This window comes from Sinohyriopsis cumingii, unplaced genomic scaffold, assembly GCF_028554795.1.
Source record: "Sinohyriopsis cumingii isolate HCF-2022 unplaced genomic scaffold, ASM2855479v2 utg002028l, whole genome shotgun sequence".
NCBI classification, from domain to species: Eukaryota; Metazoa; Mollusca; class Bivalvia; order Unionida; family Unionidae; genus Sinohyriopsis; species Sinohyriopsis cumingii.
Window position 1 is genome coordinate 178,184 of NW_028316110.1, and position 26,856 is coordinate 205,039.

General features: G+C 33.2%; 1 protein-coding gene across 1 annotated transcript; it reads right to left on the reverse strand.

The window, feature by feature from the left end:
* Positions 1–816: 816 nt before the first annotated feature.
* LOC149771212 (A disintegrin and metalloproteinase with thrombospondin motifs like) lies at positions 817–26,608 on the reverse strand. Its single transcript, XM_089948722.1, has 14 exons — positions 26,529–26,608; positions 23,969–24,128; positions 23,250–23,393; positions 21,670–21,742; positions 20,899–20,992; positions 20,176–20,253; positions 19,034–19,191; positions 17,004–17,062; positions 15,553–15,661; positions 13,031–13,201; positions 7,158–7,293; positions 3,000–3,110; positions 2,459–2,500; positions 817–2,037 (listed from the first exon to the last, which is right to left on the reverse strand). The coding sequence occupies exons 1-13, from the start codon at positions 26,577–26,579 to the stop codon at positions 2,465–2,467; spliced, it is 1,380 nt and encodes a 459-aa protein (XP_089804848.1). The 5' UTR covers positions 26,580–26,608; the 3' UTR covers positions 817–2,037; positions 2,459–2,464.
* Between the last annotated feature and the right edge of the window lie 248 nt (positions 26,609–26,856).

A 26,856-nucleotide genomic window follows, 5' to 3' on the forward strand; every position in this document is an offset into this window, starting at 1 on the left:
ACAATGCCCTACACAGTTCAATTAAAGTTTATCGTATCTTTTTTCCTGTGTCTCTTCGCTTCTTTACCAGCACTTTCGCTGCTCAAGTCTGTGTTTAATGTACCGAATCAAAATGTTGTTTAAACACTTGATTACGACTAATCAATACTTTGAAATTGATGTCGTTTGAACTCTTTCATCCACCATGTATTCACGAATACGGTATTTACTTTTTTTGTTGTAAAGGAGACGAACTTAATAGGCAGTTGGCTTTTGTTTAAATCTTGTAGTTTCTTTATCTTACACTCATTAATCTCCAAAACGAGATTTACGAAACAAAAATATGTCAAAGATAAAAGCCTCGTTCAACAAAATGTGTGTGTATTTTTGTGTGCGTGTGATTAGGATCTTTAACATAATTGTAATTTTTTTCAGTCATATTGCTACCATGTCAGCAGTGTGGCAGTTTATAATGATGTCCAGTACCGAGGCATCATGTTGCACACATGTAGCATCATGTCCCACCCAGCCACATTATCATGACACCGGGTCAACCTGTCCTAGCATTAATCTCTTAATGCTGAGCGCCAAGAGAGGCAGCTGCTAGCACCATTTGTATAAGTCTTTGGTTCGAACTCGCTACCCGTATCCGACGAGGGACGCTCTCACCACTTAGGTCACTGGAGCAGTTTTAGGGAAATGAAACAACTTACATTATAAAACCAATTACTAATATCGTTTTACACACCTTTTATTGAAATATTTTCACAAATGGCCTCAGGGTAATTAGCTCCCGCTTCATTTGATTTAATTATAAAACAGATTTGATGTGTTAAATCCAAGATAACCAAATGAGATGCTGTTACGTTCTAAACATACAAAGAAAATGATCAAAACAATTTACAGTGGATACAGTCTTATAGTTGGATAAATGGCTGGTGTATGTATTTCCGTTTTGTATATATGTTGTACATATAAAGCATCAACGGAACCATGCAGGATAAGCAAAACATTTATAAAACAAGAAGATGTTTTGACAATACGTACGAATAAGAGACTTTGCGAAAGAATACAGTTTATTTTCTAACGGTGCATATATATGTTGAGGTTTCCATTGACAACTTCAGCACATAAAAGTATAATATTTCAAGCTTACAATAATGGTCGGTAATGAGTTTGGAGAAACGGACTTCTCAGTTATGAAGCAAGTTTTAGGAAATATATATAAGATTTTGTCCTCTAAGGCAAAACAATTGATCAGATAATTTGTATTTTAAAAGTAAAGAGTTCTAGATGAAAGAGTTCTAGATGTAACTAGAATAAAATGTACACGTGTCTATGTTTGCTGTAATTATTCATTTGGATCATCATGTTTCAGCTTAACTTTGTAATCACAATTAATTGCGGGAAATAAGATATGTTCATTTCTTCCGTTCAAATATTCTCCTGATAAGTTTTATATGAACGAATGAATGATAAAAATAAGCATTAAGTCCCATGTTGTGATGTCACTTTCGTATTTGTTCTTTTATTTTCAATAAAACCAGTAACTAACTACCTCACATTCCTTGTATTTATTTTACATCATTACCGATCTCAAAACATGGCGATATAGGCAGTGAGTGAACCCAAGCATTATATATCTTTTCTAAGAGGTTCAAAATAAAAAAAAAACTCATGTAAACGGAACTATTATCTAAGGAATAAATTTAGCTAAGAAAGTGGTCGAGCTATTTTATGATTTCTAGGAATAAATGAGTAACGCTGAGGTCACGTTTCCATCGCATATTGTTGATCGTTCGTTGATTTTTTTGAATCTGCGGTTAGAAGCGCCCATATAATTTTTTTTTCAACTTTGTACTCAGCGAAACATCACGCCAATAAAATTACAAATGTGAACAGTTATAGAACGACACTATCATCAATGATCCACGTGTATTTATAAATTTTTTCCTTTAGTTACTGGTAACTACTATACAGTCCGTTTTCCATATTTTTTATCCATTCTGGAGGTACTGCAACATTTCCAACCTCATATAATCATTAGGCATCTTGCTCCTGTAAAATAAATGGAGTGTTTTATTTTATCATCTTGATTTCTGGAGACCAACAATAGGATAACTTTCATGTCATATCTTTCACCGTTACAAGGGCCTAGAATAGTTATAGAGACCATAATCATCATCCCTATGATTATATTCTAATATATAGCAACTCTAGACGTTTCACTTATTAATAGCTGAATTAAGAATTATTTTTGTCATAAATTTAACTAGTTCATAATTAATTTTGTTTTTGGTACTTGTGTGCTGTATAACTGAACATAAACACGTGAAGGGCTATATTGCATAGAACAAAATTCCTTGTCAATGTAACTTCTATTGGCTGCGTATCACGTGCCTGGTCTGAGAAGAATTTAAATCTACAGCTTATGATGTTAACGAGTTTGACAGGGTAAGAATTGTTGGTTCCAACTCACCTAATTCTAGTATTCGGAAACACACTGTCCTTCAATACACCACTTGAAAAAAGAATAGGTATATATATATATATATATATATATATATATATATAGATCTCTCGCTCTCTCCCTCTCTCTCTTTATATATATGTATATATATATATATATATATATATATATATATATATATATATATATATATATATATATATATATATATATGCTCGTGTGTGTATGTTTCTGCATTTATAATAGAAAACATAATTTCAGAATTCCTTCCGGTTTCTGTTAACTGCTTCTTAATGGATTAACTGTCAAGAGGCTCACGTTCCTGCTAACAAACCAAATTTACGTGGTAATTTTTGGAAAACATCATTAAATGCTTTGCAGTCTTTATTGATTCACAGTTGGTCATCATTTGCTTTAAACGTATAACTTATTTTTCTCACGGAATTTTCTTTTGCTAGAAATTGCCATCAAAACATCGGGTAAATAAATTTTGTATAACTTTGGAAACCAGTTTTAGTTCTGTAGAGAAAAAGAGAAAGGGATGAATTACCTTACGTGATCCACATTGGGTTCCCCTAGCTGCAATATAGTAGGCCTTTGGGCAAATGCGTCTTTTTGGTTCAAAGCATCTCATCAATTGACAGATGTTTCCCATAGAAGTCTTTAAAATAAGATATAAAATTAGGTATAGCTTTAAGTGTCTGGCATAACCAGCCACTAAGTCGAATGTTTTAGTCTTAAGCAATATTCTTATGATTGCGAAACTCACAAGCAGGGTTCTATTCCCGATGACTGTATGTAAAGAATGTAATATTTGATAAACAGTCTATAACTTCTGTCGGTCTTGGGAATATGATAACTAGATTCGGGTAGTCCATTTTACGTCATTATGGCGGGAGGAATATGTCTCTTGGTTGCTCTGCTGTTAACTGGATTTTTCTTTAATTTTCTTTTTAAACTCTAATGAGCAAATATTCTAAACATCCGATTTGTTATTTTGTGTTGTGTGACTAGACACCGCGTAACCCAGATTTCAGTTTGGAATTACTCTACCTGTTGAAGTTTGAATTCGGAAAAGGGGATCAGATTCCTGCTAAACTGCTAATAGTTGGCCCATCATTCCCTGTGGATCTTGCTCTAAAACGTTGTACTTTAGTAGATTTCAGATTTGTGGTTTGGATAAAACTAAAATTTATATTCGAAGGTGCCTGATTTCGTGGATATCTTATTTTTTTTAAAAAAAAGCTACGATGCAAGTGTATCTTTGTAAGGTTACTGTTATAGCAACATTTAGTTTATGTGCGAGCGATCAGAATTAATCCGTACTGCATATATTAATTTGGGTAATTACGTTATTCATTGATAACATCTTGCGTAAAAGCGGTGATGTGAAATAAAACCCGACCTTTCCACTCTTGAGGTAACACATTACAACCACTATTGTAACGTGAGGTAATTAGGTTCTCACGTGCTTGAAAGTCCGCTATTAAATCATAAAATTTTAATAATTACGAATTAGACGCTTGTACAAAACAAATGACTAAATCAGACAAGAATGCCAACATGGATGTGGGGACCCACTCTTTTGGGGCGACCTTGATCTGGTGTGTGTGTGTGTGTGTGTGTGTGTGTGTGTTGTGTGTGTGTGCGTGTGTGATTTAGAGTTACGACATTTTTATTATGGAAACGGTTGATGGTAACCTCTCAAACTGCTAACGTCATCATATCAAAAATAAATAAACAGTTATTAACATGGAATTCATACCACTGAATACGTTTATTTATTTCTATTTCTAACTGCAATGCTGACGAATTGAATTCCATATGGATAGGAGATATTTAGATCTAGCATTGATTTATATATGTGATCATAAAAGTAAATAATGAACTCATATTAGTAGAGAATACAATGTATGTCCCAGCGACATTCTTGTTTATAAGCTATAGTGACATATGTTTTATTCCATTTGGATGATTTGATAATAAACATCACCCAATTACCAAGTTTTATCATTGTAGGTGATAAAGCATGAACGCATACCACGTAACCCCAAATATTACGGTAAAAATTTAAATGCAGAAACAAAAGCAGAGCCAGCATACTATAACATTATACCCACAAGAGGCTTGTTTTGTTGTAAGACTGTGGCAATAGAAGATATGCATGTCATCGTCTATTTCGCTATGCTAGCACTAATAATGTATGCCCAATCGACATTACACAGCAAAGACAACACGCAAGTTAGTGAGGCTTTCAATATGGGCCATAACGTCAAGCTACTGACTTGTGGTATTAGTGATCATTATGGACGATAAGGACGACCTTCTAGCTACGTGTATAATTAGAGATGCTATAAAATGGTCTTAGTATGCCAAAAGCCCTACTCGCGATGAGTTGAATGCAAAAATAAAATCTCCATTATTGAAATGTAGGTCACAGTATTCTATTTTCTATTTTTCAGTTAATGATTCGATAAAAACAGTAAAACGTACGAAATACATACAAAGTCATGGATATGTAAAATGTTGGTCACAATCATCGCCCCTGTTTTATGAATGTCTCACTCAACAAGGTGCATAATCTAAACAAATTTCGTAACTAAATATAAAACAGTATTATTCTGGAGATAGAGAAAACCGATTGGTCATGAGCTAAACACAAACAGTGGCATAATCCTGTATATATGAAATTATGAGCACATCGTCCTTCTTTTCTTGAAAGGATGAGATACTAACGAGATGCATATAATCACCAAGTTTGATGACTCGGGACACTCAGTGCACGATATTGAACCGAAGTCGAGGTAGTATGAAATATGAAACACATTTACCTACTTTAGTGATGTTTGGATGGTACTTGTAACGATACATCTCAAAACATTTTGCTGTAACGGTATGAATACAAGTTTTAAAACACTATCTGATTATGAACTAAAGTAAAAATATAACCTCAACATTTATGATGCGAAACGTAGGTTCCCATGGCTTTCTTTTGGTGTTAAGGTATGATCCTAAATGAGACCCATGCCTCAAATTTTATGATTTACGTATGGGCAGAGCTGGGGAAATAGTCTTTTAAAACAACATTCAAAACATCAGTGAATCGCAAAACTTGGGTAAGAGCAAAATAAATTCGAAACGAAGTACGTGTCAAGATGCATCCCCCTCACTATGTCTCATGAGCTAGCCATAGCAGTATGTAACTGAATACAATCGGTGCAAACACTAACTTTTAAGTAGATGAATTGCTTTAAATTCTTACCGAGCTTTTGTCAAAACCAGCTTTAAAATACGATATTATTTATACGAGCGTGCTTGTTGACTTTAGCGAATTAATCTTTAAGCTGAATAAAAATGGTAACTGTAAATATATCATTATTTTATGAACGTTTAGGTGCTTAATGAAATCTTTGTGGATGCAACAGTTTGGTTTCAGTGTTCTAAGGCGGTATGTGTATATTTTTTCCTGATTTTGTTAATCCATTTTTGGCTTCTGCGAGCAAATGCAGCTCTAATTATATCATTGTAAATATAACCAGGGAATAGATTTTCCGGAATAGTCTTATGTCAAGCTTCTCTGTCTTAAAATCAGATCGGTAAAGGTGTATCTTTTACTGTTCCTCTGACATAATATAGGTGACAGGTCTTACATGTGATAATATTAATTCAGCGTATGTTATGCACGTTTTGTTGCACCATATATGTATATTTGTACGTTCCCTGTACTAGAAAATGCTTTTGTCTGTATTGTATATCTATTATATGCGCTGTATTACATCATATGTTTTGCATGTTATGATGGAGCAGTGTATTATCAATTTGGTTTGCTTCTTCAATGTGAGGATAAATTAAAATCTTTGTTTTCAACGATCCATGTAATAAAATGAATTTCAGTCCTCAATGTGCACATAGCTTGTATATATCTTACATTTGTAATCAATATATGTTCCGTTACGACTTTCATGTTGCTTTCCATTAGACGCAGGTAATATGTTTGAGTGGTTAGTAATTATCAGAGATAAAAATAATACCATGATTATAATACAAATAGCCACAACAACAACTTTTTGACACGTTTAAAGAGTCAATGTTAATAAATGTTTTGTTAGGCAGTTATTGAGCTTCCGGTCACACATGTTGCATCGAGGCAAAACTAAGCAAACAAGCTTCCATCTGCAACTACTCATCGCTCTACTTCGATCGGATTTGTTTCATTGTGGTTCATGTTTTACCGTCATTTCTAGTCCAGCTATTAGGTTACAACGCCTGTATTTTGGAGACAAACACCCAAAGATGGTTACATCCGCTCTAGTTTCCAAATATAACACTGCCTCTGAAGCATTGAGGCGCATCACAAACTTCTGCGAACAGGAACGTTTTGTTCTGGTACAAAATGCGACGTCAGTCAACCCTGCGTGTCTGAAGATATCCATCGGATGTTCTTACAATAACTCTGCTATAAAAAACACCAGTGTGTTGTTAAATCAAAGCATCGTAGTTGGGAATAGTTTGGGATTTATAAGCGAATGATCATTCGTATTAAATATTAAAACTTATGCTTAACAAAGAGCTCAGCCTACATCTCGGATTAGTAGCACATGCACAAGTGTACAATTGAATACCACTTAATTTAGAGCAGTCCGCCATATTCCCAATTGTTCGCTAAAAGCACATACAACAACGCATACATACACACACAACCTAATACCTCACACACGAAAGATCCCGGCCCATAAATGAGCTCACATTGCTCATTAGCAATGTACACCTTTCCTGCCTGTGTCATCACATGCTGGGTATATTCCTGGTGGTCGTAGTAGTTACCCGGAATAGTCACACATGCTCTGAAATACGAATGTATAATTAGCGTTGGGGGATACTATATGACCATTGGGAACATACTGACAACGACTACAAATATTCAAATATATGTTCGAATCAGTCTTTGCAAATCACTGAGAACAAGAGTCATATTTGGGGCTCTAATATATATATATATATATATATATATATATATATATATATATATATATATATATATATATATATATATATATATATATATATATATATATATATATATATGGGGCAAAATAATCTTAATCAAATTCAACTTGAATCGTCTGCCTCCATAAAACTTTCGCAACCTTCCAACTTGTAGCCAGAAATGGAGGGATGCCGACGTTATATGTGACCATAAACTTTAAGAGGCATTTTGACAGAAGTTAGTCTTAGCAGCTTTGAAGAGGAAATAATGAACCACGTACCAAAGAGAATCCATCTCTATCCAGATAGCCGAGAGAATGTAGATCGGCCAAGATAAAAAAACGTGTTAAGTAGTCCCTTAAGATTTATCTTTGCATTTATCAGCCCAATACGATGACATGAAGAAACTTCCAAACAAGTTTATACGGTCAAATACAAAGAAATAAAGTTTCAAGATCAGGTAGAGAAAGCATTATAATTCTGAAATATGACAACACACATGAGGGATAATATCATCTCTAGAACAATAAATAAAATGCAAACAAAATAGACGGGACAATCATTTTAGTTTTATCTAGTATGATTTTAAATGTTCTCATTATTCTTGGATTCACAGTCATATCTTTTTGCCTGCTTTGGTTGTATTCAGAAACACCGGGGACAAAAATGAGGTTTTAAATCGTCTTAAACCAAATTTATTTTTCTACACTCAAAATCCTGCAACAAAAATCAGTGTCTTCAAACGTCGCCAAAGATTCTTCAAAGAACGCATGTAGAAATAATATACACATCAACACGGTCTGGACTGCATAGACATGTAACCACGCACTTTGAAAGCTTACAAACACTCGCATCATCGCAGTATCAAATCTGCTCCAGAAGAAGTGATTTTTGTATTGATTCTTTGAAAACGTCAAAAGGTATCTTCCAGGAAAATGAAAAAAAAAAAAAAAAAAAAAAAAAAAAAACCTAGGAAATTTCGGTCACATTGGAAAAACAAGACCCATTTAAGATAAACGCAGTTTACTAAACTTGACATATATTGTATTAAAGTTCGATACGTCTTTGTTACGATTTGAGATATTTTCAACTTACGGTTTGGCAAAGCACTTGATAAACCAGATCGAAATATAATGAACGAGCACGACCGTATCAAATTTCATTTTCCGACGTCAGAACACTCTCAGTTTGCTTTTCTTTGTGGAAACAAAGCCTTCACTTACTTCAACCAGAAAAATCAGCAACAACATACAGCATATCCCCAACGCCACAACAAAGGTGAGGATGAAAGAGATGCCGTAAACTATACAGTCAAAACACGACAAGAAAAAGAATAATACGAGACAAAAAATTTGATTACCTCGGTAATGTACATTGATTTGTGTGAATGTTCCAACAGAGACTTTCACCCAGTGTCGACTCTTACCACCTCAGTGTCTGACGAGTTTGTTATCAAAGGACCAACCAAAGTTTACATTGATCTGAATAATAAATGGTTCACGCATCTGAATGACAAAGCTTCAATACTGACACCTTTAATATAGCACCGATGCTACAGTTACGCTTGTTAGAAACTTCAAGCATTCCATATTCAGTATAGTGTATTTATTTTTTCAAAACAAAAAAATTACAGCATGGACACTTATCTATACCGAACTGTGATCCCCGGCCGAGTCATACCAAAGACACGAAAATGGTACTAACAGCTGCCTCACTTGGCGCTCAGCATTTAGAGGTTAGTGCTAGGACTGTTCGGCCGGCTGTCAGGATAATGAGATTGGGTGGGACATCATGCTACATGTCTTCGGCATGATTGCCCAGTGCTAGCCATCACTATAAACTGCACACTGCAGACATTCTAGCGATATGACTGAAACATTGTTAAAGCTACGTTAAAAATCCAAATCACACATACGCTATTTCGAACTGACCAATTTAATCTTCTTACTCATGGAAAAGAGGCCAAGAGCCCAAACTTTCATGCATCTTTGTTGTGCAACCCTGACCACTTAAATACCTTCAAAGAACACAGACTTGGCAGAAGATGACGAGCCTCACACCGAAGGGTTAATTACCCACAAAAAATAAACTATGGGCATAGAAATGAACAAACTTGTACAATTAGACGTACATAAGATAAGGATATGAGGAATCGGTTGAGAAACTGGTACGATTTTAATTTTTGAAAACATATTAGGAACGATGAGTTCTTGGAAGGAAGAAAATCATATTACATCACTCGAGCTGATCCTCTAAGGAAAAAACAGGAAGTCATTTATAAGCGAGGAATACGTTAAAGGACACAAACTGAGAGATAAATTAAGATATAACGAAGTAAAATAATCACTATGGGCAGGATAAAACAGCATGAAATTGTATATCAAATGTATACTTTTCGATGCACGAATATTTACAAAATCGTACAGCGGAAAACAGAAACTAAGAATTTTGAGAAAGAATACATCTCAAGGCACTAACTCTGTATTCCCAAATAAAATCGGATAGCAGATTAAAATTAGAGAATATGTGAGAAATTATTTAAATAAAAACGGTTATCAAAGTCTGTCATGCAACGTGTGCAGTTTTGTACGAGGAAATATTGCTTCCCTTATGGTTTATTTCTAACTTTGTAAAAATAATAAAGTTTATTTGCTTTACGTACGTTTATATCTTGACAAAACGTTACTTCATGATTAAACGTTCAAAATTGTAAAGGACTTCCTTAAGTTGCCAGTCAATTTTGTATATGGTTCTAGTATTTCGTATTTACGCAATAGGGCTGAAGACCTGCCTGGTAAACAAATGATGGAAAAGCTTCTTGTAGATCACGCAAAATTCGTTTCAATAATGTGGATTATAAAGCACAAATAGGTCTTCATATATACAGAGTTATCCGTTGATAAGCCAAAACCAACAACTTTTCCACCAATATAAAGAGAGCAATGCTCAAGTAGACTACACTAACACTATCTTGGTTTTACAAGATTATTAAAATAATGAAATCCAAAGGATACACTTTTGAAGATCCAGAACGATAAGCAAATTATTTTTTGCTAAGAAAAAGCAATTACAAAAATAACAAAATTATTTCTTCCCTAAGAGTTCAGCTTTGATTGATACAATCTTGTAAGGCATGTATTTTAACATCGAGCTATTTCTTTGAACAACATTTGGTGAATCTTGACAGTAACCTGTTACCTTCACTTTAAGTCATCACTTGCTTGCATTTGATCTGCTCTCTATTTTTTATCATTCTATTAAAGATTATATTATCTTTATTTCTATACGTATCCAAATGCTGGCAAATCACGCGATTACTGTTTCATATGCAACTACTCGATTTTAAAAAAAAATCATATTAAAAAATCATCAACTTTATAAAAATGGGATTGAATGGCTCATTGGGAATCCATTCCGTTATTTACAGGACTTAGGTGACCAAACCAAAAGAACAATTGTTTAAATTACATACAATGGAGGAACAAAACATCAACGTATCGATTTGAAGATGCACATTTTATATACTAAAATGGGTGAGATATTTAGAACATCACATGGTTACGAATGTATATTTTCGATTCATTTACATCCGATTCATGTGGAAGTTTTATTATACGAGCAATAATGTTCAGTTTACCATAGACAGAGTAAATCATAAGAAGATGGCAAATAAAATAGCGTCAGATATTATATGTCCATTTACAGGTTTACACTTACCAGAATTTAGGATCCAAATCTTGCCACTCCAAATGTTTACACTAAAGTGACGCTGCTAAAGAGGACTTAAAAATCAGCATATACTCAATGGATATTATATGGATTTAGTTTTGAATTAAGAATCTAATATATATAATTAATGCTTCTATATAATCCAAAAGGCAAAACATGCATCAATTGATATTTGAATACAAACATATACGATCGAGGGAATAAGAACAACAGGCACGGTTCGAGCTCTTTTAACAAGTGTTAAATACCATGTATCTTTAGGTTTCAACATTTTCATAGAGTTTGATGATATGGTCAATCTATATAACGGAAGTAAAACAGAATAAGATGCATGTTCACTCTTCGGCGGACGAAGCGGCCACTTCCAACTTCGAAAACTTGTATTTGTGAAACGTTTGACCTTATGCAAGATTACGTATGTATTTTTAAATTTACCAGACTAACCTGTCATAAGCATCAAGTGACATACGCCCTGTTCTAAGATGGAAGGTGTAGTGAGAAATTAAATTGAAAGGAAAAGTTTGTGCAAAGAGTAGCACGAATGTTTATTAACAATGAAAAGCATTAAGATGTGTGTTCATTATCTGAAACTGGCTTTAGTGAAGACATCGCTTTTGATCCTAATTGAAAGGAGGTTAAAAAATCTCCTCAATAGAGACCTTTACCCTTGGCTTATATTTTATTACAAACAGTTAGAAATACCCGGAATCTGTTTTGGACGAATGTATTTGCATCATATTTTCAATTAAACACTACATTGACAATATATGACATGGACCAAATTCTTAAGACATCAATATGTGTGAACCTTAATAATTACGTTGGAATTCTAATGCAATGTACGTGCACTAATGTACGTGCACTAAGTTAAAGATTTAGTCAATTAAAACATTTCATTAAATAATATAAGTTTTGCAATAGGATTGGAAACATTTTAGAGTTTCAATGCATGCTCAGAGCTAAGCAATCCTTTTTGACATAAAGTTGTAACATATATGATCATGTTTGACATCAATGTTGCTCTTTAACAACAATCTTCATCCAAACATTTAAAGCTAATGCCTTGTTGTTAGCATTAGAATACCAGTTGAATTGAAAGCTTGCATCTATAGATGAGAGCGGTTATAATAGCTGCATTGCCTTCTCAATTAAATAAATTAAATATCCTATACTTAGTTTCAAACAAACATAATGCATTGTAGTTTACCAAAGAATAAATATTTGAATCAAATTAGAAAATTTCCTGCAGTATTCTGGATGTATCGTCTTTATCTTATCCTCCATGCAACATTTCTTGAACTGAGCCAGTACCAATCTGTGTTATTTAGTAGTCATCTGCACAATGTCCACTTTCATAAAATTTATTTATTATTGTTTAGAGAGGCAAACAAAACCAACTAGTGATATATAAATCAATCCCCTTAGTTGCAACTGAAATCATATATCTATAGCATATATGGGGTATTTTCCCGCACCCTCTCCCACAAAAATACACAGACACACAGACACACACACACACACACACACACACACACACATATATATATATATATATATATATATATATATATATATATATATATATATATATATATATATATATATATATATATAGCATACAACCGCTGCATACGCACACATACCTATATCCCTATAAATACATATTCCTCATTAGGTCAAATTTTATTTATGTTCATTATTTAGAGGCTACTTCTTAATTACGGAGGTTACATTCCGATTGGTACTATGCAAATTAATAATATAATAATGTGTTCATTGTAAACAGGTCAAGACAATTGCTCGTATCATATAAATCTGAAACGATCGCAAATTGATAATATATGTCTCGGAATACATTGTACATACTTGTTCTTTAACGTATTTTTGAACGATGTCACAGAGCAATGAGAGAATAGCCATGGATTTCTGGAGTATGCCAATGTTGGATCAGGTTCGTATTTTAAGGAACTCATAATAAATTTATCTTCAGCTCTACAATGTATGGCTTCATTTGTGCCGTCGTGACGTGCTCCAAGACTGGAAATAAGAAAGGGAAAAGGCGCATGATCATAAACTAAATAAATTATATATAAAGCACTAAATTATCCTAATGAAACCGTTAGCATTGTTCTCAAAAAACACAATTTCAGTATGTAATTAAGTAGTATGACAACCAAGTTGCTATAAGCACACTTGCGTGTGGCTAATACTTATAGGTTATTTCCATCTTCTATTATTTTATAGGTTATACCATTACAAATATGGAATTCATCGTATTGCTGTAGATATTCACATTTAAGAATTAATTCGATTACTTTGATTTATTTTCCAATATTGCAAAAACATTGAAAACCACCCTGCTGCCATATGCCAATCATTTTTTTTTAATCAAAACAAAAATAATTTAACGATAAGCGTACAACTCGAATTTTGATGAAAATTACTACACGTGTTTAGTAACTCCCTTGTTTTCTGGGGAGCATCACAGCAACTCTTTTAAGGCTTACACTAAAATCCTATTCAGCTTAATCTCTGTTATTTAACATTTCTCGTCAATGTTCTAAACTTTTATGCATAGTGCGACTAAGTTGGTATGGTTTGGGAATTGATACAAGGGCTAATTTTACGTTATCACTCACAACGGTAATGAAATATTTTTCGCCATCATATCAGCTGAATTTAGGTAGGTCGTAAATCTTCCTCGTAATATAGTATTGTATAGTTTAGTGTCAGAGCGGGTCATACGAGAGGTATGATGAACTTTGTCATTCGGTGAGCTTTTCTTATTATATCCAGTCTAATGTTTCTTTTTCAGCATTAATAGTGCGTCTGGAACTTGTTGATTTTGCACTCGTTTTTCTTGATTTAAAAATCAAATTCAGGTGCGATCTCTGCTCATATGACCTGGCCTGCAATATCAACTGGTGCTACACATTTTCAATTCAAAAATGCAATACGTTTTCCACAAATAGTTGCTCAATAAAGTCTTCAAACACCATTGGTCTTATTAGCTTATTGGTACACTGCATCTGCTATATCACCCTGGGATGCTTATTTCACTTGGGTGGTGGTAGGGAGGCTTGATGTTTATATCATGACTGAAGGAGATGATGGAGAGAAAGCTTCACCTAAAATGACCTGGACACCGATTGAGAACAAAGCGTATTTTCCAGAATTTACCGATGTGCAAGCCCTCTAAAACAATATTACGTGATCCAGAATATTCAGTCATCATACAACAATTTTGTTTGTAATTATTTTACATTATCTTTATTTACTGAGAGCGAAAACGAGTTTTTACATGTCGGATGATAATGTAACTTCATATTGTTATGTATATCTATATTTTTTAAACTCCTGGTACATGCTTTAATTTAATGTTTATAATTGTTATTCATGGATGTAAAACTATATTCAAAATATCTTTAGTTAAGTTTGGCCTACGTGTCTTGAACCTGTTAAAGTAAAATATTGCATAAGATCTATAAATAAATGCTTACGAACTTGTCCAGAGCTATTAATAATAAGCTTAATAAGATTTAAGTGGCGCCTATGGCATAGTCTCTCAGGGACTGATGGGATATCTATGTTTTGAGAATAATTCTGTAGCGTACCATTGTTTGCTGGGGGGAAGAGTGAATATGCTGTCACCTGGGGTCTATCGCGAAGTACAGGCGTAATATACGGTGTATATAGGAAAAAAAAGAAAACAGATTCGTGTCGATTTTGGGAGTTATTCACACATATTTTGTTCCTGTTGCAAGTATGTCGACGTAATTTATGTTGTACTTAGATATTATTCTAGAGGAAAAACATTTGTTCTGACTGTTCAGCGCAAATATAAAGTGTTCATTATTTAGACTATTCTGTATTTCTATAACTGTTTTAAATTATTCAGTGGCATTCTGTACAACACTTTCTTGACAACTTCACTTGGAGGATCAGTAAATTTTCAAAATTTAAATTATAAGGAACTTTTCATTCATTGTGGACTTTCATAGCACTTTCTACATATTAGTTTCGATTTAATTTATAATACTGTAAGTTCCTTGAGCATTTTTCATTTATAACGTTGATAATTAAATTGTTTGTTTTATTTTGATTAAACTTGTTGGTTTTGCTTCTTTTCTTTTGCTTACGATTGTGGCCATAGTGTAGTGACACTATAGTTTACATTAATGGGATGTAAAGTAATTTCAACTGCACAGATGATACATTGATCGGGTGATTGAGACAAAGGAAACCGAATCTCCAAAATAAACAACAAGCTTTGGATTGGCGATCACTGATAGCTGCTCACGTAGAAGTCAGGAATCCAACGCCGGAGACCAGAAGCGCTGAGTGGACTTAAATGCGGCAAACAGAAGGGACACCAAGGGTTGACTTACCTGTGTCCAAGTTCATGTGCCACGGAAATCACCATCGTGTCAAAGTCTCTTATCTGGACAACAGAATTTCTGTGACCAATATCACATACCATCCCTGTAGCGGAAATACCTGCAAACAATAAGAAGAAAACCATATATAATAATTATATTGCTACAGGTTCATCATTTACCAGATACTCTGATTTGGACTGGTATCATATAGTGATTACAAAAAACACACAACCCAATAATTCATTTATAAGAATATTTTTGAATCATCTCACTGAAATGATACTCAACAGACAATTCACTCACTTGTACTTTGCAAAAGTGAGGCATTTTAATTATTTCACAGCGGAAAAGCCCATGAATATGGTTACATTCTCTTCTCTCTGCCTCCATAATGTTGTCGGCTGAGGAAAATAAATTGCAAAAGTACTATAATACAAAATTTCAGCAAATACAGATTTGTTGACACATACTTTCCGTAAAAACCCACAAACTCAGTAACTAGCTTTATTAGCATCTGAACTATACGGCAATAACAGGTCCAGCAATGGCTATGCTAGGCTAAATTAACTTGTACAAGTGATTCTACCCTACACGAATAGAAAATACATTGCAACACAACTGTCCACTCTGGATACCAAATCCAGTATACATCAATCAGATGGATGCAGACAAAAATACAGACCAAATGTAGCAGAATTTGTATGCATAAGCGTGAGCAAAAATGGTCGGTAACAAGATCTCATTACTTCAATTAAATTATTACCCACAGTAATACAGGCATATGGGCAGCGTAGAATAATTAAATTTTGTTTCCTTAAACAAGTTGTGACTAATATATACTGTTAACTAAGGCTTGTTGATTATGTATCTATGGTTCAAGTGCTACCACGATGTTAACTCTGAAGCTTAACGTCTCTGCCGGCATTCCTAATGTTTGCATAAAACAAACACAAACCGTTATCAATAACACTGAACTATGAGATTGAAAATGTATGAAGACATTTGTGATTGTTAAAGGTCCAAATGCTTTATAATGCATTTCGTAACATATGTATCAGTCAATACATAATCAACTTTACTGCTTAATTTTACAGGCTGCCTCAAGAATATAACTATATGTGTTTACGCGACAATACAGGGTTACGAACTCTTTAATATATTGAGAACTTTGTCTTCTAAATTGCATTTCGTAGAGAAATTAAACTGTAAAACAGATACAGTCAATAGGAAGTTGTTTGGATTGAACATCAAAACTCAAAGTGCATTTTAGAATTCCTCAAAAGAGTAAAACTAAATAAGTTTCGAGTTGAGTTGGCATGACGGTTTAAATTGATGTCGAGTCTTAAATAAGAAATCTGTCACCTCTATTTATTTAGGCATATTAAAAATTCATATAACATATGATGTGCTATCATGAGGAGAGAGAGAGAGAGAGAGAGAGAGAGAGAGAGAACACTTACCACCAATGTAACGATCAGACTTTATAAAGCTGTCCATGTTACCTTGAAACAACGTGTACCTACAATAAAGACATTGGTATTCTAAGTATCCCTAAAATATCGATATGTTAGAAAAACAAACATACTAAAGAAACCTTAATAAAACTACAACATTTTTCATTGTTAAAGGATAGAGTTGTAATGACGTATTGAAACGGGTCTTCGTAACTGGAAATAATAATAATAATAATAACAACAATAATAATGCTATTATTATTATTATTATTATTATTATTATTAATTAAAATTGCTATGTTAGTCCTAAACATATATGAGTTACATATGTAAAAACAAATACACGTGGCAGGAAAATACATATTTATATTTCCTCTATTTGTGTAAACTATTGTTCTTTGCTTTTCGGTATGCTGAGAAGGTACGTGTAATACAAGGTCAATTACAGAGACAATAGCATGTAAATATGAATCTTTGGTTAATCTCTTCCCTCGAACCCAATCATGTCCATTCAATTGTAAAACTGGACCTTCTACCAAATATTAATTTTGGAGACAGAAAGCAAAATCTATTGTGCAATGGAACTCAAATAATAGGTGCTGCCTTATATTGATACACACAGCATGTCTTAACTTCCTGTTTAGTCCCTACAGTTGAAGTTGCCATTTGTTTCTATAATATTTATCGGTCTTTTTTTGTGGTAATTTTTCAGTCGCATGTCATAATTTATGACATTGGTAGGAAGGAAACGGGTAATTCTTTATAAGATTATAGAGCTATTGGCATTGTGCATACAGCGCACAGTGAATAATCAGTCCATTAATGCTGTCTGGGAAGTGAAAAGGGATACCCCTGGCACGTTTGAAGAATGGGACAATAAGTTTATCTACGAAGACACTTTCGATTATATTTCTATAAATCAGAGATTTCGGTACCGAAAGTTTATGTTGACTATATATAATGTTATTATTATTATTATTATTATTATTATTATTATTATTCCATTTTTGTTCAGATTGTTTTGTTTCGTTTGCAAGTTTATGTTCTTGTTTTTGTTATTTTATAAATAACTTGTATCACATGCTCTTTTCGAATTTCACGCGCCGTCTAAAATGTTTATCATGGCACACATGATCATGATGCATCACAAATGTTCTAAAATCGTATGTTTGGTCTGTGTTTAGCAACATATTTACTGGAGTGGTTGTCGCTAGCATGAAGCTGAGATAAAAGAAACGAATAAAAACTCCAACCTAATGCAGCAGTATTTCATTCGTATCGGTGAATATGTAATTAAATAAGCTGATTTTATGACTTGGAAAAAATTAAAGAGCCTCTGATAAACGATGAAACCTATATCTCCATTCGCTACAGCATTCCTGTGATACTCAACCGAACGCACTACCCAACATAAATTAGAAACTAACACAATATGATTAGTAAGGAGTAATACAACATCCATAAAGTTCTAAAAGATATGTTTTCATTCAGTTATTTAAAATATAAGTTCCACAGTTTATTACTAATATTTTTTTTCAGGAACAATCATATGAAGTATGGTTTCCGAGTGATTACAATCATATGCAGTATGGAGTCCAAATGATTACAATCATATGCGGTATGGAATCCGAATGATTACAATCATATGCAATATGGAATCGGAATGATTACTATCATATGAAGTTTGGGTTCCGAGTGATTACAATCATATGCATTATGTAATCTGAGTGATTACAATCATATGCAGTATGTAATCCGAGTGATTACAATCATATGCGGTATGGAATCCGAGTGATTCCATTCATATTCAGTATGGAATGCGAGTGAAATTCGTGCACATCTGATGCAAATTATTATAAGCAGCTAGATAGATCAAACTGTCTTTATTGCAAGGAAGATATATTTTTAGAGACAAATAGCACTTTAGTTTTTTTTATGAACTACAACTTTTCTACAAAGCATTGTTGACAAAATAAGCAAAATGTAGAGTTGATGATCATACTATATAGAGGTCTGAGTTGTATGCATATACTTACGTCGTAATGAGCATTCCGTGGTCGTAGACTGGTTGAAGTCTCGCGCCTACGTTAAGGTCCCACTTTTGAGTATCATTAATATACTTATCTGCATCAATGTAGTGTGTCTTATTAAAGAGCACCGCTCGTGATCTAACGTGTGGAAATTCAGTGTACGTCTATAAGCAAACCAAACAATGCAAAACAATGTTAGTTTGATACGGAGGAGTGTATTTCCTTTCAAAGGCACTGGTAATCAGTGCATCTAAAACATAATCTAAAATAGCTCATTGAAACCAAGAAAATCTTAACGTTTGCTTTGGTACGATTACTAGCAAGCACTTTAAGATATGTTTTTATGCTTGTTAACTTGTTATGGTTTTTGCACTCGTCTTTGTATCCATCCGTGTTTTAAACCTGGCATCATATAATTTCCTACATAAAATATTTTAATCTTAAATCATCTAGACTTTTTTTAAAACATAAATCAGCCGGACATGAAGCCAGTTTGATCTTGAAACAAAATTGCATAGTTGGTTCTATCAGACATCGAAAATATGTAGTGACAAAAATATGACTTATTTAGGAATATTTTTCCTTTAAACGGGCATTATTGTGGTCACCCGTCTGTAGAATAATGGACAATGTTTATCGTGTAGATTGCTAACACTGTGGACAGAAGGACAAAGATGTTATTCATTTCAAACTTCATCGTAAATCCACATGGAAAATAAATAATAAGTTATGGCAGTATGAAACATCTTCCCTATCTTTGCTTTTAAACATCAAGTCCATATTTAATTCCGCTCTGGAGCCGAAAATAATTTCCTTGATAATCTGGTGTTGATGAATAAATTGGCGATACATATTCGAGAAAAATAATATCAACGAACTGTGTGCATGTATTTGTAATTCGGGCTAATGATTGCATTTTCTTCTGCAGGCAGAATGATCGTTTATATCAAAGCTCGAACTTGAAGGTGAATTGGTCTACTTAGCGTCGCCAGAATCACCATCAGTTCTGCTCATTTTGAGTATAAACCAAAAATGCTACTGCCATTTTAAAAGATAATTAATATTATGTATTCATGGGCAAACCATGACTCAGCTACAAGTACTTAACATAGTCAGACATATCGAGTTAACAAATAGCTTAGCCTTACCTTAAAAAATATGAAGCTAGCAAGGATGATGTTGATTGATATAGCAGGATCTTGAATTCCTTTGTATAACAGGTTTACCTGTGTTAAATAGAAATAAAATCTTTTTCATTTTTTATAATTTACCAAATTAAACATACTTCTTGAAGAATGTTTAAATACAACTTGCATGATTATTTACTTTTGGCATCAAAATGAATGTTACATTTTGTAAATAAAAAGGATATGTCTCTAAAACAGACATAATTAACATCAAGAGACTGTTTTATAATGGTGACTAATATAGACATCTGCTTAGTATTACAAAAAAAAAAAACGTTTTCGTATTTTCCCCTTAAGTTATGCATCGTTATACATCATGCCTAATTTTACTGACACGGATGGAGGAAACATGGACCTATTCACATGGAATTTGTATTGTAATTACCTCTTTGCTAAAAAATATAAAAACGCCTATTTTGTTTAAAAAATTCACGTAAGTGATATGCTTAAAAGTGAATTTCCCGTACCTTGTTAGGCAATAAACTATGGTTTTGTATATCCTAATGTATTACATATCGATCCATTCCAAGAAATGTTCGTCTTCTTTTTCTTCAAGAACATGCGGTATGTATATTAAAAGAATTACTTAAGAATTCATTGCTTACCCCGTTTATAATTTGTTCATTAGTTAAACATTATTTGTCCAGTTCAAAATCTATTCATTAGTAAGATTTCAACACTTACGCCGTTAAAAATGTGGGAATACATTTGTTTTATCTTTCTTTTCGTATTACGACTTCTTGTTAGGGGATTTGTCTGTTTAAACGCCGATACATAGCTGCAAAAGTGATGAAAAATATGTTTGTAAATGGGTGCATGTATAGGCTTTAGTGTATCGCAAATTGAACGTAAAATCTGCACACTAATTTGATTAAGGATCTCAGTATCAGGAAATAAGTAAAATTAGTAAATGTAACAAATGATGGCGATGCCTTTTTTCTGCGTTTGCGTGGAACATTTATGACTTGCTACGCGATTCGTATTCGCGAACATTTGAAAGTTTTATTATCGTAATGTGTTCATCATGAGTTATCTCTTCGAATCGTATTGCGATTTCACTAATACATGTAATTTGCCGAAATTAGATAGGCCAGAATGCATAGACATACACACACGGATTCCTCGTTTAACGCTGGGGGCTCAGTTAATTTGTGTTACAGCCGGTAATTTGGCCCAGATTTTGATCTAGCTCATAACTGTCGAAACAGTACAGGAAACATTCTTTTGCATCCCTGGTAGGGATAGAATATGATATGTGTACGTGTAATTAACTATATGTTTGGAGTCGAGAATTGGCAGGCAGGTATATCTGTCTATCTATCTATATATATACATATATATATATATATATATATATATATATATATATATATATATATATATATATATACAAGCGACAGAGAGAGAGAGATGGATAGAGGATAAAGTGTGCTTTCATGCTTAGAGATCACTTACAATTCCCATGCAGATGAATCTATCGCCACGGCGACCTTGACGTGGTAGACCTTCCTTAGCTCGCGAGATTTATCTGTGTGTACAAGTTGCAGTGAGTAAATATATTCATGTAATGTAGTCCCTTCCTTTGGTAATAAACATAAATCGGTATAGCTGCTGTCTCTTTAATTCAGGATATATTGGCCTAATTGTCATCCGAATGAATTCCCTGAATAATATTATATTAGTCCTTATTATATACTAATAGTTTTTTTCGGTTAACTTTACATTGTCAGAATCGTGAACTGTTTCTTCATAGTGCATTGTGTCATACTACATAGCACGTGATTCTACAATAGTATCGCATATTATGATCTACTTTCGGTTGTAAACAAAGTATGCTTATGAGGAAGACAGAGGATCTTTTGATATATGAGATTTCTCTGTGGATGAACTAAACAAGCTTTATGGTCAATTTGAAAATAGAGATAATACAGATGACACAAAAGTTAATGACTGAACCTTATATCCACAATGTCCACAAAACATTCTGAAAATACCATTCGGATCATTTAATTATTTATCTAGGGTCAATATTCGTAATTATTCCGAAATCGAATGGTTAAGACCATGAATCCAGCTTCAAAGGATTATTCAAGATAGCAAAAAGTACATTAGTGCCAAAGGCTATCTCTTGTCCCTAAGATACATCTCATTTTACACGTCACTCCAAAAACTGGAGAAGGCTGGTTTTAGCAGAAAATCAAGAACCACAGAGCCAAGATGCTGATACGACGACAAAATCTTTCTTTGGCTGAGAAAAAGAGATGTCACACCGCAGGTGCTTTGAAATCTTCCCTGGTTTACTTATTTGACAAAATGTTTGTATTTATTGTAGCGATACAAGTCATACAGGATATATAAATATATGGGGTCCCTCCAACAATGAGCACGCACGTGACACATGTCGTCTTTAGCTGGTAATAAAATGTCAAAAACATACATTCCTCTTGCATTTCCTCAAAATATATATGGTTAGGTATAGTCGTTAATCAGACTTTTGCATGGTTTCGAAACATTGATCCGCACTTTTTGTCATCCATATTTCCAACAGAAATCATGTTCTTCTTACCGCACGCAGAAACGAAACGTATGTAATATTCTCTAGCAACAGTATTTTATCTTGTATCTTTTGGGGATATATTAATTTATTGGAATCCAACATGAATTCAGTCATTTTGTTTATTGTGGTGTGTTCTTTGTATCATTCAACCTTAGGTAGAAAAGCAAAATGAGTATATACTAAAAGGTTAGTACATTTGAACGGATACATATGAACTTATGTTTTTCTGAGGAATATTGCACTCCTAACATCTTGCAGCATTGTTCACAACAGCTCATTGATATTTTCCGATACAAATGCAGTAAACTTTAAATATTAATGTATCTTCTCATAATATTAAATATATATAAAATATTCAAACTGAATTTATCATTATGATCCTGTGTTATATATCCATCTTGTTATGTGATGGTATCTTACCATCATTGTACGTAATAATACTGCATGAGCTATAAATGTTTAATAGAACGGTTCTAACCTGTTGCAGTTCTATTAAGTACATTTCGGGAATATAGCATATCATCTAAGGGTGATAAGTTTTTTCGTTTGTGTTGTCCTCTGAAACGTGGGAGAAATGCTGTAATGTTGTGTTCTCCATTGTCCTCATTCACTGATGTTATACCTGCATGATATATACTTTTGTCAAATACAATGATCATGATTTAAAATTAACTAAATTTTAGTGCATTTATTCAATGCGCTGTTATTTCAAACATAGCCAAAAAAATGGATTTGACTAAAATCCCTAGAGAGCGAAGAGGTCCAATCATAATGATTTTTCCGTAGTTTCTTCCGATCTAGTTTTTCGTTTAAATAAAAAAATTAAACTAAATGTAATTGAACCGTTATCGAGTTAACGAGATATATTAGTCGTTTCCTAATTGAAATTAAAACAGCAAATTGATCTTCAAATATGCGATAAAACGTTAATTATTAAAATGATTCTCTCTGTCTCTATCTCTGTCTGTCTGTCTGTCTGTCTGTCTCTGTCTCTGTCTCTCTCTCTCTCTCTCTCTCTCTCTCTATATATATATATATATATATATAAGCGTCGTGCTTCGCTCTTTGTAATACTGTAGTTGTGTACAAGAAACAAATTAATCTTCGAAGCCTTTTGCAGGAAAATAATAAAAAAATGCAAAGACGGTAAACGTTTAAGCATATTACCTGCTCCAGATTAAATAAGGTTTTACACACCTATCTTTTGGACTGAATGTCTTCTTTGCATATGGGTTTGGTCCTTTAGCACATATTTTTTACCAAGACCACCTCGATCTTCCACTAAGTTTCTTGAAGTGACATCAGTCTCTTCTGGTTGAACATCGTAAATTCTATCTCCTATTCGTAAATTTCCGTTCTAGAACATATGTGTATTTGTATATTATCAAAGTAGACTGTTAGACTGGGTTTCTGCTATCTCAAAGAAATGGAATAGAAGTTGTTGAGAACATAGTAACAACCAGAGAATGTGTGATTTTATATATATAAGTAAGAAGAGGGAAAGAACTAGAAATAAGCCATGATTCAAATGTCGAAGTGAATTTACAAAGTAATATAATTTAAGATCTAATCATATATTTATATATTGACCATCAAAACTGATCTGAAACGAAATTCTTACCATGCCTCGTCTACGTATGAGTGTTGCACGGAGACAAATAAATTATGTCCTGATTAATTAAATAGTCAAATCATTTAAAACAAATTGCAAATGAAGTAATAAAGCCAAATATAGAGTCCGCCGGTTAATGTCCGAAAAATATAAAAAATTTAATTTAATTTAATTAAAGTCATAAAGGTCCAGATGATTGTCTGCAGTCAATACAATTCTGTGCAAGCAATAACATTTGCAATAAATCAAAAATTTTTAACACTGAAGTGATAGATACGCTTCATAAATTGTCTTAACCAAAATATTATTGCCAAACAAAGGAAATAATAAATTCAAATACAAAAACAATATTTCAACATTATATGTAACGCTATAGTATTGAGATGGCATTTGAAACTTTAATTTGATTAAACAAATGCAAGATATGGAACATCACATAGTTTTAAATTTCGGCCTGAATTGTGTTAGATCGTACACAACAGTATACATTGGTACAACGTGTTAAATGTCATCTCATCTAATAGTATATGAGCTATGATAATGGAATTAAATGGTATCAGGTATCAATGCCTCCAAAATCACACACATTCCAGATTTAACCCCGAATATAACACGAATATGTACTATGATAATAACTTTTCAGGGCAAATAGAGACAATCATTCTAATAAAATCACATAACATTGCATTAACGTGTAAAAGTATATTAAATGTAAATTATCGCCATTCCAAAACGTAAATTAAGTAAAGAAATGATCCAGAAAAAATACACTAGAAGACATCTTTTACAATGCGGCTTGCGCTACCAAACCATCCAGAGGTTTACATAATAAACGAGTTTCATATAGCTTGTCCGTAAAGGATCACCCACACACCCACGCACACACACCCATATATATATATATATATATATATATATATATATATATATATATATATATATATATATATATATATATATATATATATATATATATCTATATATATATCTATATATATATATATATCTATATATCTATATCTATATATCTATATATCTATATATATATATATATATATATATATATATATATATATATATATATATATATATATATATATATATATATATATATATATATATATATATATTGTTATTTATATTTCAGCCCCTAGCACTCAGAAATGACATGCCCATTGTTTTGCAAAAGTGCAGGTAGAAAGAAATAGATTTCTGATTCGTTTTATCAGAAGTTTTGATTTATAATCATTGTGCCAGATTAATATTGAAAAGTATTCGTGTGAGACTGAATGTTTAACCAACACTAAAGCTTCTTATAAAACCCACCAAAATCATTTCGAATGTACACCTCAACATATGAATATAAATAATGTAAACACTCTGGTTGTTGCACCAGAAGATTCACATGGAGGGCCAAGGATGAATCCTTCTAAGAGGTGTTACTTTTTATATACAGAAACAGATTGGACATTGTTTGCATTGGGAATTTCGGATGGTAGCCCCGATGAGAAAACGGAGGGTTTCAGTTCGAGATCCCGTCTATTTTCAACGAAGCAGCACAACATGAGCGAGTTTGATACTTAAGTACAGCTAGAGTATGTCTTGTTTGACCTGACAGTGTGTATGTTCGCTATAACAACATATTGAAAGAGATGTGGCATTAAACTTGAAGTCCTAGTCAGCGTAATCAAATATGGAGCAAAGAGATAAAATGTGTAGTTGTCATTAGTGACTTTGACCTTCACCAGAACGTGAAACAGTGTTTGCGTGCATATGTGTATGCAAAGAATAAGAACAAATGCAAACAATGCACTATGCACAGGTTTGGATCATTATGCACTAATCTATAGCTTTGACTTCATGATGTGCAAATGAGAACTGTGTACCTGAGAACAATATAGGTCGTCAGTTGGCATCTCTAACACAACAGAACAGGAATGTGTGTTCGTATCTGAATAATAAGTCTTAGATTTTTAAATTCTCAGACTTTGAAAACACTATTCCTTTTAGCAGGGTATAACATGCAAGTACTGTAATTAGTTAGGTAAGAGCACCCTTATACTCTACAAGAAATATATCCTGATTTACAACTGAACATCAGGTGCAGCACACTGCATATTCATCTTCATATCATAATATACTTACGATGATTCTGTCACACGCTTCATTTGATTTTTTGACACATCTGACGGTCATGTATGCCCAATTCTCCCTGTCTTGGTAGTAAGCCACATCCTGTTCAAAGAAATATGTAAATTTTGGCAACTGGTACGAAACCAATCCAGGCAATTGTGGAACCATCCAATGCCTTTGTCAAAACTACAGAGAATAAATACCAAACCAGATACGTACCAAAGAAACGAAAAGACAGTTACTTTTTATTGTCTACATAATAATAGTTTCATTATTCTCTATGTGAATGAATTCATTATCAGGATTATTAATCAGGAAAACAAAGAAGGAGTAAATATGT